At 41.5% G+C, this 17,646-nt stretch overlaps 1 protein-coding gene across 1 annotated transcript in view; it reads right to left on the bottom strand.

Annotated features, from left to right (window-relative positions):
• Window positions 1-2,981: 2,981 nt before the first annotated feature.
• The window catches only part of Nim1k (NIM1 serine/threonine protein kinase), a 58,283-nt gene continuing 43,618 nt past the window's right edge, over window positions 2,982-17,646 (bottom strand). The window contains exons 4-5 of the mRNA XM_004848563.4: window positions 5,606-5,874; window positions 2,982-3,848 (exon numbers count right to left, since the gene is read on the bottom strand). Coding sequence (XP_004848620.1) covers window positions 3,099-3,848; window positions 5,606-5,874 — 1,019 coding nt within the window. The 3' untranslated portion in view covers window positions 2,982-3,098. The remainder of the gene's footprint in view (window positions 3,849-5,605; window positions 5,875-17,646) is intronic.

Below are 17,646 nucleotides of genomic sequence, written 5' to 3'. Positions count from 1 at the left end.
GCAGGTGGATGAAGGATGATGGTGCACCACTGTGGTTTACATGTGGTATCTTCACTGACATTTGATGTGTGGCTATTGATACGGCAAGTGCATTTTTCTCAGTTTCCATCAGAGAGGAAGACCAAGAGTGGTTCACATTCCTCTAGGGCACACAGTGATTATAATTTATTGCTCCAAAAGATGTTAAAACTTCTGTGTCACAATATAGTCTAAGGACCTTGACCATTTTAACATTCTGCACAACACCATGCTGGTCCACTATATGGTGATGTCATTTGGGATGACTAGCTACCAGTAAGTGGCCAGTACTTCAGATGCCCTACTCAGACTTGCATGTTTCAGGATGTGAGTGATAAACTCCATGAACAACCAGGGGTGTGTCAGATTGGTGAAGTATTTAGAGAATCATTGTATCTAGATATTCCTTCTACAGTAAAGAACACTTTAAAAAAAAAAATCCCCAATCCTTAGCACTAATATAGCAATATAAGATTTAGTGGGTTTCTCTGGGTTTTGGAAGTAGTTATTTATTGAGGATGCTATTTTCAAGTGGATTTCAGAAAAGAAAGATCACTGCAGTTGTGAGTTTTAGTACAAATTGAGGTGCCACTGAGGCCACGTGCATGGCAGCTAATACTCTATGGAGTCCTTGGTGAACCCCAATAGAAGGTTCCAGCATAGTCCTGTGAGATCCTAGAGTAAGACCATGCCTTCAATAATAGAGAACTACTTGGGCACATGGTGTGCTACTGACCCAACAGACTGAGCACCTGCTTATGGGATACCCAGGGACTAAAAAACAGAACTGTTTACTTATGATCAGGGCATTATCAGACCCACAGAGTCATAAAATCCCAATGAGCACAGCAACGGTTCATCTTCATTGGAACTGACAACTAAACAGCTTATGGGTTTACCTTTCCTGCCTGCAAAGTGTGCTCTGTTCCAGTCATACTAGAGAATGCTTGATTCTTTGTCATGGTGTCTCCCATAACCTTGTCCCAAAGGACCACTTCTTTGATAAAAGAGGTGGGGCAATGGGCAGAAGACCACAGGGTCCTCACGTCTTCCCATAAATCTCAACACCAGAAGTAACCAGTATAATAGAATGATGGAATGGTTCAGCTAAGGCACCAGATATAAGGCAGTAACCTGCAGGGTTGAGTGGTTTCCTCCAGGATTCAGAATACATGCTTTACCTATGGCTCATGTATGTCCCATACTGTTAAAATACACAGGTCTGGAAACCAATGGGTTGAAGTAGGATTGACTATATCTTCCTCATAATCAGTGGCTCATTTAAAAGTTTTGTATTCTTCTTTCCTACAACCTACACTAGAGGTTTGGATTCCTAGGGAGCAGAAGGATGCTTTCACCAGGAGACCCAGTAAAGGCTCTAGTGAATTGGACCTTATGACTTCTATATGGTTACTTTGAGCTCTCCATGCTAGTGGATGAACAGGCAAAAAAAAAACCAAAAAAACAAAGCATTATACTGGTTGAGATTATTGACCCTAATAACATAGGAGCTAGAGAGGAATATGTCTGGAACCCAGGAGTTTCATTGTGTCGCTTTTGAGACGCATGACGATGAATAGGCAATGACAGCAATTACAGCTGGACAAGGACAAGGCATCTAAGGACTCAGATCCTTTGATGGTGAAACTAAATCACACTACCCAATCTACACCAGGTGAAATGTTGGCCAAAATGGAAGGAAATTTAGAATGGGTGATGAAGGAATGAGATAGATGTCCAAGTGTAGCCTCAGGATAAGCTGCAGTAATGACTGAAGCTCAGTGAGTTTCAAAGCCTGGCCTCCAACCAGCAGCATTGGTATTACCTAGGAACTTATTAGAAATACAAATTCTTGCCTACGTCCCAGAGGCACTGAATAAAAACTTTAGTCTGTGATTTAACAAGCTCTGTAGATAATTCTGTGCTCTAGAGCATTCTGGGCCCCTGTGCCTTCCCCTAACCTACTGCATTGAGTCCTTCCAGGCCCTACCCCCTCAAAGAGCGCACTTAACGGGGTGATCTGAGTGGAGCATGGGTGGGGCAAGGGTGTCCTGTGTCAGATAGCTGTGTGTTACTTCAGGTCCTTCCACCATGCTTCCTCTAGACACTGATGCAGTGACTGTTTCTATGCGAGTTTAGACAGCTTCATGCAGGTCCTGTTTGGCCATACTTTGTCTCAAGCCAGTACTGTGTACTTTTTTCTTCCTGTTCCAAGGCTTCTCTGACCCAAAAGTAGAAGCAGCACAGGAAACTCACTTGGCTTTCACACAGCATAACCTTGGGATGTAGTTCAGGTGGCACCATCAGTTAACCTTGGCTAATAGACAGAAGCTGATGGCTAAATGCTTTTCCCTTTCATACTCTAGGAAGACAACTGAGGTCTATTTCATAAGGCTTCTCAGAGGACCATGCAGGACTGAACAGCAGTCCCTGTACCAGTAGCTATCTTGGTAATACACAATTTCCCCTGTTCCTCACACCTGTGCTCTGGCTTCACTTCCCTAATAAACTACTATACATGAAACCCTTCGCCTTAGGCTGTGATTTGGGGGAACTCTGTCTCAAACCTCTAGCTGACTAGAAGGCTTGTGGCATTTTTCAAAAGTCACTCTGCTTCTCCTTCAGGTCTTACACTCTCACTTACACAAGTGGCCTTCCGTAAAGATCTGATCCAAAGTAGCAAGCTTCTAATATCAGATTATTATATTGAATTAATATAATGCACATCCTATACTAGGATCATGTGTTGAAAGAGACAGTTGTTAGTGCCTTTGTCCTGTACTAGAACATGCCAGCTTGTTTTATTCTTTGCTATTTCCTCAGGACCTTAAGGAGTACCTGGCACATAGTGGGTACTGAATAAATTATTTCTTGATTAAATAAATGGATGCTGGAGTTTGAGAATAAGACAAGAACCCAAAGCAAGCCAAAATGTGGACTAATAGACTTTTTGGAGAAAAATGCATATCTCAAATTTAAATTTATTTAAAATTACGAAAATGTTTCCACTCAGGTTGTCCATGAAAAAATTTAAAAGCAGCAGTAATGATCTTGGTTAACTACTGGGAGTCCGACATAATTTATAAAATTGAACAAAATTTAGATGTGTGTCTTATGCCTTTGTAGAGTCGGGACCCTTTCTTTAGGTCTCTTTCTTTAGGGTCTGGTAATATCATTATTGGGACACTTTCCAAGGCCTTTTTCCTTTGCACTCTATGTAAAATGATTCTGTAGACCCCTGTAATTGAACTTCGAGCATCTCTCCCTTGGTTATTTCTAATATGCTCTTCTGTAATACCTAAATGTTCTAAAGTGCTTTTCACCTCATTTTCTTCTTCTTTGAGGGTGCTGGTTTCTGACAAATGTTTGGGATCCAACTGGAAAGGTTCCAAGGGGGTGGGATATGGCACCCCTTGCATCCATTCATTGTTCATGATGTAGCTGATCCCATACCTCTCCGTGGGTATGGGCTGGAGAACTCCTCGGATGAGCCGGTGGCAGGGCTCTGACACATGTGGGGGCACATTGTAGGTGCCCTCGAGGATGCTCTTCTTTAGTTTGGCCACAGTCTCTGCCCGAAATGGCATCATGCCAGTCACCATGAAGTACAAAAGCACCCCCAATGCCCAGATGTCCACATAAACGCCAACATAGTGCTCGTCTCGGAAAAGCTCAGGTGCAGCATAGGGAGGAGACCCACAGAAGGTGTTTAGCATTTCACCTTTCTTACTCACTGTGCTGAATCCAAAATCACCCACTTTCACACAAGTACTACTGGTATAGAATACATTTTCTGCTTTCAGATCCCTGTGAATAATTTGGTTTTCGTGCTGTGGAAGAAGACGGGGAAAATCAGTTTCAAAGTAAAATGCCAAACATAAAATGTATCAATTGCTCTGAAACACTGAATAGATAGTGGTGAAACAGAAATTCAATAGAGGGCCGGGGATTTAGCTCAGTGGTTCCGCTGCCATCCTCGCAAGCACAAGGACCTGAGTTCGATCCCCGGTACCAAAAAAAAAAAAAAAGAAATTCAATAGAGACCAATTTAAATCAGAAAACCTTGTAATAACCTTTTAGCACAATGTAATGCCGCCCCCCCCAAAAAAACAAAACCCAAAAGGTTTGATTCTTCTGTGGGGTGAGTTTTGGAGTCAGTTCCACATGTTCAGTGGCCAGGAATAGTGCCAGAAGTAAGTCTTAGGTCTTAAAAAACTACACACTGCGAATCACAATCAAACAATAATCCTTAGAGATCACTCAGGTATTTAGGATTACCTGAGTGATCTCTTGACTGGGATTGAGAACAGGAAGATTTGGAGTCCTCCTCCAGCCTCCCAGCCATTCTCCTTTGGGTGGATTCCTTCATCTTTATACAACTCAGTGGAAGGGAGGGGGCAAGTTTCTAGCAAGAGGTCCCACTGTGGGGTGTGAGCACATGACCCCTCCCACCCTTACACTTGATCTAGACCGTCTTCTCAAAACCCTAGACCTGTTAAGTCCCAAGGGCTCTTGGGAAACAGTTTAATGTTACTTTTCCTAAAGGATCTATTGGGGTAAGAATTCAGAATGTGGAATCTGACAGCTTGGTCAATTTTAGGTTCAACTATACCAGCTGTGATAATGTATGAATGTCAGTCTCCTTTGTAAAATGGGATCCTGATAACCACTGCAAAGGCTGCTGTAAGAACTGGACATAATTTTGAATCAGTAGTGCTCACATGGTCCTGGTACATAAATAAAACAAACACAATTTGGATCTATGTCTATGACTAACCTTTGCTCTTTTTGGAGACCAGATTACTGGGAGAAATGCCAAGGTTTAGGGCTTCTGAGGACTTAAATTTGTATTGTCTACTGCTGCATTCTCTTCCACCCTCCCACCAAGTTACCAGTAGTAGGAGCAAGTCAAATCCCCCTCCGTGCCACCAATGGGGCTGATAATAGAGACGGCACAAAAAGACTAGCTTGTGGATAAACTAGGTGGTATGCCTTAGGAATCCAGATTGATCTAAGGAAATGATCAGAGAACTACAATAGGAATGACATAATCTAGTGCTAACGTGCAGGGCACAGAGGCAGTAAGAATTAAGAGACCTCACTGAAGGGAAGAAAGTTCAGTGTGAGCTAACACAAGACTGAAATAAGTTTCAGAGAGAGACAGACACAGACAGACAGACAGACACACAGACAACTGAGCTGGTCGTGAAGTATGAGTAGAATTTGAAATAAGACATGTTATGAGGGGAAAGAGCATCCTATATAGAGTTAGGATGGCAAGGCTAAGAAACAGTGAGGAGCCAACTACTTGAAGGGTAGAACACAGTGAGTAGATGGTGTTCACCTGGCTGCTCTGGGTGACCTCTGGCAACTTCTAGACAACCCAAGAGGCTCCCGTGTAACTGGAGATTCCTGGATGTTGCTTCAGGGGTAAAGAACATCATCTCAGCCAGACTTCTGAGCAATGGACTACTATGTGCCCACACAAAACCAAAGCCCTGTGAGGTTCTTATGTGATGGTAAACAAAGCCTCATGTTCCCAATGTGGATGGAATGGCAGTAAGACTCATTCCTCACCCCTGCTCACCATGTGCTTCACAGCCGACACAATCTGGGAGAAGATGAGCTTGCTTTCTGGTTCAGAGAGCTTCCCTTCAGTGTTAATTTTCCCGAAGAGCTCCCCACCCCCTGCATACTCCATCACCAAGTGGAGCTTGGATAGGGTCTCTACAACTTCGTAAAGGCGGATAATGTTGGGATGGTGCAGTTTTTCCATGCTGGAGATTTCGCGGGATAGTAGCCTTTGGGTTTTCTGGTCTAACTTGGTCTTGTCCAGGATCTTAATGGCAACTTTTTCTGGAAAAAAAAAAAAAGTCAAAGAATGTGCCAGAGTTTATATGTTTTTAGCACTAGGAGAGGATTCAGGCTTTGGAGCCTGACAGCTTGGTCAATTTTAGGTTCAACTATACTAGCTGTGATATATAAATGTCAGACTCCTTTGTAAAATGGGATCCTGATAACCACCACATACAGCTGTTGTGAAAACTGCACACAGTATTGAAGCTCCTTTGTTTTCCTAGACAAAGAGGTTGAGTGGTGGTTCCCAAATCCACAGAGCCCATCAATGGGAGTGGTAAAGCAATTCTCAAGATGAATTTCAGTGGTCTTCTCTTGGAGGAGTGTGGGTCTTGGTGCTAACTCCTGCCTCCCAAAGGAGTGTTCAGTTGTTATCTTTATCTGGTTTTCCAAATAAAGTCAAAGTTTCTTTCTTTCTTTTTTTCTTTTGGTACCATGGATTGAACTCAGTACCTTGTGCTTTTGAGGCAGGAAGCAGAACCACTGAGCTAAATCCCCAGCCCCAAAGTTTCTTTTTTTAGTTCAGAGATCAGACCTGACCTATCTCTTCCCACGTATCCTTTAGTCCAACTATTAGGGAACTGTTTGTTGTTTCTGAAACAACAGACACTCATACCTGGGGCCTTTTCTTTATCTGTATCATTCTATCACTCCTCTTCTGTCTTTTATTCAGTTAATTCCAGATGGATGCCTCAAGTTTAGACTCAAAATTAGCCTATTCCAGGAAGTCTTCCATGACACCAGTTCTAGGACGATCGTGGTGTCCATATTCTGAGTATTTTGATCTCCAATATACTATAATCTTTACACACTGGCCTATAAATATTGACTCCCCATCTTCCCCCTCTTCCTGAATGGACTATGTTACATTTAACTTTGTCAGTGCCTGGTATGCACAGTAGTTGGCAGAGCAGTATTCCACATTTCAGAATGCTGGTGAAGGCATGAGGAAATCAGCCCAGAACTGTGCTAGTAGTTCTGGACTGTACTTTGGTGTTATGTATTAAAACGCTTAAAGATGACGACACACTTTAAGGCAGCCATTTATTTCACCTTAGCAATTAATCTAAAGAAGCAATATGACACATAAAAGATGCATATGTTGGAAGACTTCTGTGATAATGGGAATGGGTTAAGTAGCCAAAAAAGGTGGTCGAAGTACAGTTCATTGATATAATGGCACACCAAAAATAATGATGTTAATCTTTATTCATTGGTATGAAAAGATGGCAAATATACAAGTGAGAAAAAAACCAAATATACATGTGCATAGGAAAAACCTCACAGGATATTCATAAGCATGTTTACAAGAGTTATTCTCTAATTGGGGAACCATAAATGGCTTTCCTTTAAATTTTGTTTTGCTAATTGGTACTTTTTCATTTTTCTATAATAAATATGATTGATTGTGTAATGAAAGTAGTTACTGTTAGAAAATGAATGAATCCTGATTCTATAAGAAAACATCACACATGTTTTGGCTCAAACCGGGCAAGACTTCTATTAGAAAAGAAAAATAAAGTTGTTAGGCAAGTAAACAGAGCAGGATTACTGAGTGCCCATTTGACCTACTTGCAAAACAACTGCCTTCAGAACAACATTGGCACGGTGGTTATTGGCATGAAAATACATGCCAGTAGTTCAAAACAGAAGTGTTATTGGCATATTAAAGAAAGCCAGATGGAGGATGTGGCCCAGTGGTATAGTGCTGGTTTAGCATGCACAAGGCCCTGGGTTCAGTTCCCAGCAGAGGGAGAGGGAGAGGGACGGGGCGGGTGTCCCAGGCTTCTGGAGTTAGGAGCATGGATAATCTCAGCTGGCAGTCAGCACCAGCAAATAGACCTCTAGTGTCAATCTTTGGGACATTCTTTCTCACTGATTTAACTTTTCAGTCTTTAGGATTAAGATTTTCTTCAGCTGTTTATCGAATGGAAGCTCCTGGTTTTGTTTAGCCTGTTAGGTGAGCTGTTATTATGAGGACTAAAGTAAAGAATTCCACCCTTCAATCTTGAATATTCCCACAGAAGAGCCTTCTTAGTTCCCCTGTCATGGACTCAGATTTCTATTCTAGAACCTATCACACAGTTTGCTGCCCCTTACCTCCCTGCAGCAACTATACACAGTTCCATACATCGTGAGTATTCAAGAATCAGGCTGCTGTCACAAAACTCCCTTTACCACAATCCCAATATTCCCTCCCCTCCCCTCCCCTCCCCCTCCCATCCTTCTCATTTGGATGACTCTTAGCAAAGGATTCCCTTCCAGCACAAGGAAATTCCCTTCTAGCAAAAGGAAAGAGAGTTGTAAGAATAAGTGCCTCTTCCAGTTCAGTGCTCTGCATTTGTTCATTACCTTGCTTGTGTGAAATCACATTACAGCCATGCCTTAAATATACACGTATAATTACAGAAGACATTCCATGTCTATAATTATAGAAGGCATGCCAAATTGTTGCTCAGTAGTAGAACTGCTACTCTGTAAAGAACTCGGTTTCCATGGGCCAGGGATTTAGCTCAGTGGTTTCGCTGCCTGCTGTGCAAGCACAAGGACCCGAGTTTGATCCCCGGTACCAAAAAAAAAAAAAAAAATAGAAAGAATAGGCTGGCTTCAGTAAGGGAGGTCCATGGAAGAGCAGCCAACTGTAGTGTCAGCAGTGGATCCCAATCCAGATAGGACTTCTTGGTGGTGGTAAGGGAGAGAGGTAGAAGTAGGCAGATTGGAGAGGTTGACCTTCCTTCTCCCCATCAGATGAAGAGCCAGACACAGGTCTCACCTTTGGTAACATATTCTTTAAGCCAGGACTTGCAGACTCAAATGTCCTTCGGGCCAAATGGTAATAGCAGTAGGGAGTGTTGTCAGGATTGTGGAGTCTTGAGGTGTACCTACCCTGATATGAAAGGGAAGCTGCTACTCAACTACAAACAGTGGTAACTATGGAGGAATGTGGGCCTAAGGTCAATTTTTTGGATTTTTAATTATTTATTTATTTGGGTACCTAGTCATTTAACCACATTCCTAACCCTTTTTATTTATTATTATTACCCTAATATATGAGTATAATTGTCTATAAGCTTTTTGGATTGGCTTCTTTTATCAATAAAACATTTTTGAGTACTATTTTAATACACACATATTTAAAATTACATGCATTTATTATCAATATATACATTTTAAGTATGTATAATAATAGAAAATTTAAAATATCATGACAAATGAATACAAAAGGAAGTTCCAATATTTTTTTCCTCTTCCCACCGAATCATCTTGGAAACTCCCTGGGTATGTGCACCCTACTCTGGAGGGGAATCAAAGAAGAGAGTAGGGTTGGCACATGGGGAATGAAAGAAAATATAAGCCAAGATGAGGTTGGAGAACTACCCAAGCCAGGGTCTTTTGAGTCATATTTGGGAGTCACATTAAGAACAATGAGAAATCATTGGAAGATTGTAAGTGGGGCTAAATGGTCAGCCTTATATTTTCTAAAAGTTCACTTTTGACTGTAGTGAGAGGAATCATAAAAGAGTGGAGAAGGAGAAAATTACAATATAATCCAACTGAAAAAAAGTGAGATATTTAGGAGGCAAAGTCAATAGGACTTGGGATTTGGCTGTCAAGGAGTGAAGACCAGGCGAAGGTTTTTGGGATGAGCAATCAGGTGGATGGCTTCATCTCCTGGAGGAAGGTCTGTATTGCTGTCATCACAGTTTTGTGTACTCTCTCAATTCTGCTAATCCTGTCTCACATTGTTGGGCTTCCTCAGTTAAACCCAAACCCTGGTCAAATCCAGCTCTAAATACTTGCTTCCCGTACCTATGCAGCTGAATATGATGGCTTGTCTCACTTTGCATGTGTGATCATGAGCCTCAGGTAGGCCTTCAATGTTCCTGGTAGACATACTCTATTTCTAGATGAACAACCATCTTACATGTGTATTCTTTAGATTTTAATTAGTATATATTTGTAGTACATAATGATTCATTCATTGTAGGGAATTGGTACATAGACACAACACATCTTAATTCTTTTGGAGGGGGGGTACCGGGGATTGAACTTGGCACCTTGTGCTTGCGAGGCGGGCGGCAGAACCACTGAGCTAAATCCCCAGCCCTCATCTCAATTCTTTTTACTTTGACCTTCCATGGGTTCTTCTCTCTTATCAACAACCTTCTCCCTCTCCTCACTCATAGCTGAGAACCTTGTTTCCTATTTTGAATAAAGAAAGCATTAGACAAAAATTTCTTCACCAGGTGTGGTGGTGCACATCTGTAGTCCCAGCAGGAGGATAACCATGAGTTCAAAGCCAGCCTGGGCTACATAGTGACCCCAAGGCCAGCCTGAACTACATAGTGAAACTCTTGTTTCAAAAAACCAAAAAAAAAAAAAAAAAAATTCTTCAATGTCTTCCCACTGTGTCTTCCAATCTACCTCAGTCTGTGCCCAGAAATTTCTTCCTTTCTGTTTCTTTGGATAAAAGGTTCCTGCTCCTATCACACTCTTTTACATACTGAATGGATTCCATATACTCATATATTCAAGGACAATCCTCCAAAACGTTTTCCTTCTCTTTGTGTTATCAATTTTTCCCTTTCTACTGGGTTATTTCCATCCCCACACCCATGCTATTTACCTGTTTTAAAAATTTTTCCCAACAGAAATGCATACATACATTTACCACAAGACTTGTGCTAAAATATTCACATCAGCTACTATGGTCCAAATGTGTCCTCCAAAATCCATGTGTTGGAAACTTAATTCCAATGCAACAATATTGGAAGGTGGGGCTTTTGGGGGAGGTGTTTAGATCACATGGGCTCTGCCCTTGTGAATGGATTAATGCCACTATAAAAGGGTTTGGACAAGTGGGTTTGCTTTCCCTTGCCCCTTTCTACTTTCCATCATGGATGCAGCAAGAAGGCACTCCCCAGATGTCAGTACCTCAATCTTAGGCTTTCCTATCTGTAGAATTGTGAAAAAGAAATTTCTGTTCTTTATAAATTATTCTGTCTCAAGTATTCTGTTATAGCAGCATGAAACAGAGGAAGGCAACAGCATTATTCACAGTTGCTTAGCTCCAAACTCGAAACTATCCACATCAGCAGCAGTAGAGTGGGTAAATAAATTGTGGTGTATATATACACACAGTATATCAGTGAACACTGACATTTAAACTTCATAAAATAATACTAATTTTTTTCCAAAACGTAATATTGAGCAAATGAGAAGACCAAAGAATGTGTACTATATGTGCTGGCAGACATACTCCACTTCTAGTCCAATGACCCTCCTACACTTTTAGATGGCACTCTTTAAAACAAGCCAAAGCAATCCGTGATGCTGGAAGTCAGGATGGCGGTTATACTTCCATCCCTACCTCAGGATCTGTTCCTGCCAGAATCAAAGCCGAAACAACATCCAAGTGGAAAGGTCACCGTGGTAGGTGTATTTATATACCTGGAACCTCCCAAACAGTGATTGAGGGGAAAAGGCCCCCAAATCAAGCTATGTATAGAAGGAATTGGAAGGGAGAGCTCTGAGGCTCTGGTGGTATCTTTTCTTGGCCTTAGTGGTGGTTACATGGGTCTTTTCAGTGACCTGCATACTTATAGTTTTCATGCTTTTTTTTGACTTGATGTATGTTAAACATCAAAAACTGTAGGTCACGCGGAAGACGCCGAATCAGGCCACTGCAGACAGGCAGGTCTGTGCATGCCCTACCGAGGTCCTGAGTCACACGGAAGACACCGAATCAGCCCGCTGCAGACAGGCAGGTCTGTGCACGCCCTACCGAGGTCCTGAGTCACGCGGAAGACACCGAATCACCCCACTGCAGACGGGCAGGTCTGCCCACACCCTGCTGAGGTCCCCAGTTGTGCGGAACACACGCCGAATCAGCCCGCTGCAGACAGGCAGGTCTGTGCATGCCCTACGGAGGTCCTGAGTCACGCGGAAGACACCGAATCACCCCACTGCAGACAGGCAGCCACCTGATTCCGCATTACCAAGGCGCAGAGGACACCAGACCACCAGACCAAGGTACTGAGTCCCACTGTTCCCGGCCCAGAGGTAGGGGCTTCTGAGCCATCGTCCCACTGCTCCTGGTCCAGAGGAAGGGGCTCCCCAGTCACCATCCCTCCCGCTGCTCCCAGCCCAGAGGAAATGGCTTTTGGGCCACCTTCTGTCCCGCTGCTCCTGCCCCAGAGGAAGGGGCTTCCGGGCCACCATCCCTCCCACCGCTCCCGGCCCAGAGGGAGGGGCTTCTGAGCCACTATCCCACTGCTCCTGGTCCCGAAGAAGGGGTTTCCCGGCCACCATCCCTCCGGCGGCTCCCAGACCACAGGAAAGGGCTTCTGGGTCACCATCCCTACCGCTGCTCCCGGCCCCTGTCCCACTTCTCCCAGCTCAGAGGAGGTAATCCGGGCAGGCGCTAACAGTCCCCCCGCCCCAGTCGAAATGAGAAAACACATAAATAAGTCTCAAAACCAGACTTCCAGATCACCTACAGCAACCCCAAAGGGAAATGAGATGGAACACTCTGATACTCAACCACCTGGACCCACTGAACTGGCAACAAAAGGGGATCTGGAAAAAATGAAATCAGAAATAATTTCTCAGATAACAGGAGAAATTGTGCCCTTAGTGCAAGACATGATTAATAAATCTAGAGAGGAACTGAGGAACATGATGGAATCCCAACATAAGAACCAAATGGATTCCATAAAACAGATGCAAATAGATTTCCAGGACATGAAAAACTCCATTGAAAGTCTACACATCAGAATGAGCCAGTGTGAGGACAGAATTTCAGATATAGAAGATAAGATTGCAATTAGTGACCAGGAAAAGAAAAATTGCTTCAAAATTATAAGGGAACATGAGAAATCAATCCAGCAGCTGCTAGATGATGCAAAAAAGAATACCATAAGACTGATTGGGCTCAATGAAGAAACAGGAGAGAGTGCAGATGACATAAAAAATCTCTTCACAGAAATAATGGCAGAAAACTTCCCAAGCAGGGGAAAAGAACTTGACATACAGATAAGTGAGGCATATAGGACTCCAAATAGCCTTGATCAAAAAAAATCTACCCATAGGCATATAATTGTTAAGATTCCAGAAACACAACAGAAGAACAAAGTTCTCCAAGCAGTCAGAGAAAAGAAACAAATCACATACAAAGGAAGGCCCTTGAGAATCACAGCAGACTTCTCAACACAAACCATCAAGGCAAGAAGAGCTTGGAGTGACATATTCCAAGCCCTAAAAGAAAACAGCCTCCAACCCAGATTGATGTACCCTGCAAAACTATCTTTCAAAATTGATGGAGAAGTAAGATACTTTCATGACAAAGAGCACCTTAGGAACTTCATGAATACCAAACCAGCACTCCAAAGAATTTTACACAATATCCTAGGAACAGACATTGAGGATCACAACCCCAGGAAGCAAAGCAGAATGAACCCATCTGGCATGACAAGAAATTAAATGTAAAGGGGGAGAACCCAACAAAAAGAAAAAGTCAAGGCAATGACAAGTCAGTATGTTTCAGTTACAACCATCAATGTTAATGGTCTCAATTCACCAATCAAAAGAAATAGACTGGCAGAATGGGTCAAGAAGCAAAATCCAACAATATGCTGCATAGAAGAAACACACTTCATTCAAAAGGAAACTCATAGACTGAAAGTTAGAGGGTGGAAAACAATACTGCATGCAACAGGAACCCGAAAAAAAGCAGGAGTAGCTATCCTCTTGGCAGATCAAGTAGATTTCAAACCAACACTAATTAAGAGAAATGAAGAAGGACACTACATCCTTGTAAAGGGAAGAATCCAAGAGGAAGAGATGACAATCATAAATATCTATGCACCAAACACTAGTGCACCCAACTATATAAAACAAATACTAATGGACATGAAAAGCCATATATGCACTAATACAATTGTAGTGGGGGACCTCAACACCCCACTGTCACAAATAGATAGATCAACTGGACTAAAAATAAGTAATGAAATACTAGAACTCAATCGAACTCTTGAACAAATGAACTTAACAGATGTTTACAGAGTCTTCCACAACACAAAATCAGAATACACATTCTTCTCAGCTGCACATGGGTCATTCTCCAAAATTGACCCCATACTCACACATAGAACATGTTTAAGTAAGTGCAAAGGAACTGAAGTTATCCCCTGTATATTATCAGATCATAGTGTGATGAAATTGGAGATCCATAGCAGAAGAAACTCAAAAAAATTCATAAACACGTGGAAATTGAATAACACACTTCTGAATAACCAATGGGTCACAGAGGAAATTAAAAAAGAAATCAGACAGTTCCTTCAATTAAATGACAATGACAGTACAACATATTGGAATCTATGGGACACAATGAAAGCAGACTTATGAGGGAAATTCATAGCAGTGAATACACATATTAGGAAAACAGAACGAGCCCAATTAAACAACCTGATGCTGAACCTCAAGCTTCTAGAAAAAGAAGAACAGGACAACCCCAAAGCTCATACAAGGGAAGAAATTATAAAGATCAGAGGAGAAATCGATGCAATGGAGACTAAGAGAATGATACAAAAAATCAATGAAGCCAAGAGTTGGTTCTTTGAAAGAATCAACAAAATTGATAAACCTTTAGTCAACCTTGTCAGAAAAAGGAAAGAAAAGGCCCAAATCCATGCAATTAGGAATGAAAAGGGTGAAACTACAACAGACCCAGCAGAAATCCAGATGATCATCAATACCTACTTCCAGAATCTATATGCCAATAAGATGGACAACACAGAAGAAATGGACAGATTCCTAGATACATATGAATTACCAAAGTTGAATGAAGAAGACCTAAAAATTCTGAACAACCCAATATCAACCAATGAAATTGAAAATGTAATTAAAACCTTATCACCTAAGAAAAGCCCGGACCCTGATGGCTTCACTGCTGAATTCTACAAGACATTTTAGAGAGGAACTGCTGCTGCTACTGTTTAAACTCTTCAGTGAAATTGAAAGGGAAGCAATACTCCCAAATTCATTCCTGGAAGCAAGCATCACCTTGATCCCCAAAGCAGAGAAAGACCCAACTGAAAAAGAGAACTATAGGCCAATCTCACTAATGCACATAGATGCAAAAATCCTTAATAAGATACTGGCAAACAGAATGCAGAAGATCATCAAGAAGATCATACACCCTGATCAAGTGGGATTCATCCCAGGGATGCAGGGATGGTTCAATATACGAAAATCAATTAATGTAATACACTATATCAATACAGCCAAGGACAAAAACCATATGATTATCTCCATAGATGTAGAAAAAGCATTTGACAAAATCCAACATGCATTTATGATAAAAACCCTACAAAAAATTGGAATAGATGGTCTCTACCTCAAAGTGATAGAAGCCATCTATGAAAAACCAACAGCCAATATCATACTAAATGGTCAAAAACTGAAATCCTTCACACTCAAATCAGGAACAAGACAAGGATGTCCACTATCACCACTCTTGTTCAATATAGTTCTGGAAACATTAGCCACAGTAATTAGACAAGAGAAAGAAATAAAAGGAATAAAGATAGGAAATGAAGAAGTCAAATTGTCATTATTTGCAGATGACATGATACTCTATATAGAAGACCCCAAGAACTCCACCAAAAGTCTTCTAGACTTAATAGCCAAATTCAGTGAAGTAGCTGGTTACAAGGTCAACACACAAAAATCAATAGCTTTCCTCTACACCAATGACAGACTCACTGAGAGAGAAATAGGGCAAATAATTCCTTTCACAATAGCATCCAAAAAACTGAAATACCTAGGAATCAACCTGATCAAGGAAATCAAAGACCTCTTCTCTGAAAACTATGGCACTCTGAAAAGAAGGATTGAAGATGATATCAGAAAATGGACAGACATCCCCTGTTCCTGGGTAGGAAGGATTAATATAGTGAAAATGGCCATACTTCCAAAACTGCTATATAGATTTAATGCAATTCCAATTGAGATCCCAGCAGCATACTTCATGGACCTTGAGAAAACAATCCAAAAATTCATTTGGAACAAGAAGAGACCCAGAATAGCAAAAGCAATTCTAGATAACAGAGACATGGCAGGGGGTATCACAATCCCCAACCTGCAACTCTACTACAAAGCTACTGTGATAAAAACAGCATGGTACTGGCAAAGAAACAGACTTGAGGACCAGTGGAACAGATTAGAAGATGCAGAAACAATGCCAGACAGACTCAGCCATCTCATCTTCGAAAAAGGACCAAAACACCCTCAGTGGAGGAAAGATAGCCTCTTTAATAAATGGTGCTGGAAAAATTGGGCTTCAACTTGCCACAGATTAAAACTAGACCTATATCTCTCACCATGCACTAAACTAAAATCAAAATGGATTAAAGATCTAAATATTAAAATAGAAACTCTGAACCAGTTGGAACAGAGGTTAGGTAGAACCCTTGAAGACATTGGTGTAGGAAAAGATTTTATGAACAAAATCTCAGTTGCCCATGAACTAGCACAAACAATCAACAAGTGGGATCTCTTCTTATTAAAAAGCTTCTGCACAGCAAGAGAAACCACCAGCAGTGTGAAGAGACAATCCACAATGTGGGAAAAAATCTTCACCTGCTCTTCCTCAGACAAAGGTCTACATCTCGAATCTATAAAGAACTTAAAAAATCAGACCTCCCAAATTTAAAGACCCAATCCAAAAATGGGCATCTGAAATGAACAGACATTTCTCAGACAAAGAAGTAGAAATAGCAAATAAATACATGAAAAAATGTTCAACATCACTGGTCCTTGGAGAGATCCAAATGAAAACAACGCTGAGATTCCACTTCACTCCAGAAAGAATAGCTGCTATCATGAAATCAACCAATAACAAATGCTGGCGGGGCTGTGGGGAAAGAGGAACCCTGCTCCACCGCTGTGGGAGTGTAGACTGGTGCAAGCACTGTGGAAATCAGTGTGGAGATACCTCAAAGAACTAGGACTTGAAATCCCATTTGACCCCGCTATTCCACTGCTGGGGATCTTCCCCAAAGAATTAAAAGAATCATACCACAGTGATATATGTGCACCCATGTTCATAGCAGCACAGTTTCTAATAGCTAAAACTTGGAAACAGCCCAAATGCCCATCAACTGGTGACTGGATAAAGAAAATGTGGTTTTTTTAATAAAATGGAGTACTACTCAGCCATAAAAAATGAGAAATTAGAGACATTTAGAGGTAAGTGGATGCACATTGAGGCAATACTCTTAAAGTGAAATAAATAGGACACACATGTATAAATACCAAATAGTTTCTCTGGTGTGAGAAACTGAAAGTGTAAATAAGGACTAAATGTATAATAGGTCATGTGAAATAGGAAGAAAAGGGGCAAAGGGGAAGGAAGTGGGAGGGCTAGGGGAAAGGATAGAAGGGAATGGGATTAATATGAGAAAATGGAAAAATAGGAACAAAATTTTTGTAAATAGGGAGGGCTGGAGTGGTTGAAGGGAGGGCTGGGCAAGGGTGAAAAACAAGAACCAAGAGAGATTATGTAAAGGTGCAAATTTCCAATGATGAATGTCATTATATTGTATACCTAAAATGTACCAATGATTAGAATGAATAATCGATAATGTAAAATAGGAAGAAAAGGTGCAAAGGGATAGGGGTAGTGGGAGGGGCAGGGGCAGGGGGAAGGAAAGAAGGGAAAGGAAAAATGATGAGAAATGGAAATAAAGTCTTTGTAAATAGGGAAGGGTG

The sequence above is a fragment of the Heterocephalus glaber genome, unplaced genomic scaffold (assembly GCF_053883595.1).
Source record: "Heterocephalus glaber isolate CG9 unplaced genomic scaffold, H.glaber_assembly_v1.0 deba00001538, whole genome shotgun sequence".
NCBI lineage: Eukaryota > Metazoa > Chordata > Mammalia > Rodentia > Bathyergidae > Heterocephalus > Heterocephalus glaber.
This window is presented reverse-complemented; position numbering and strand designations above follow the sequence as displayed.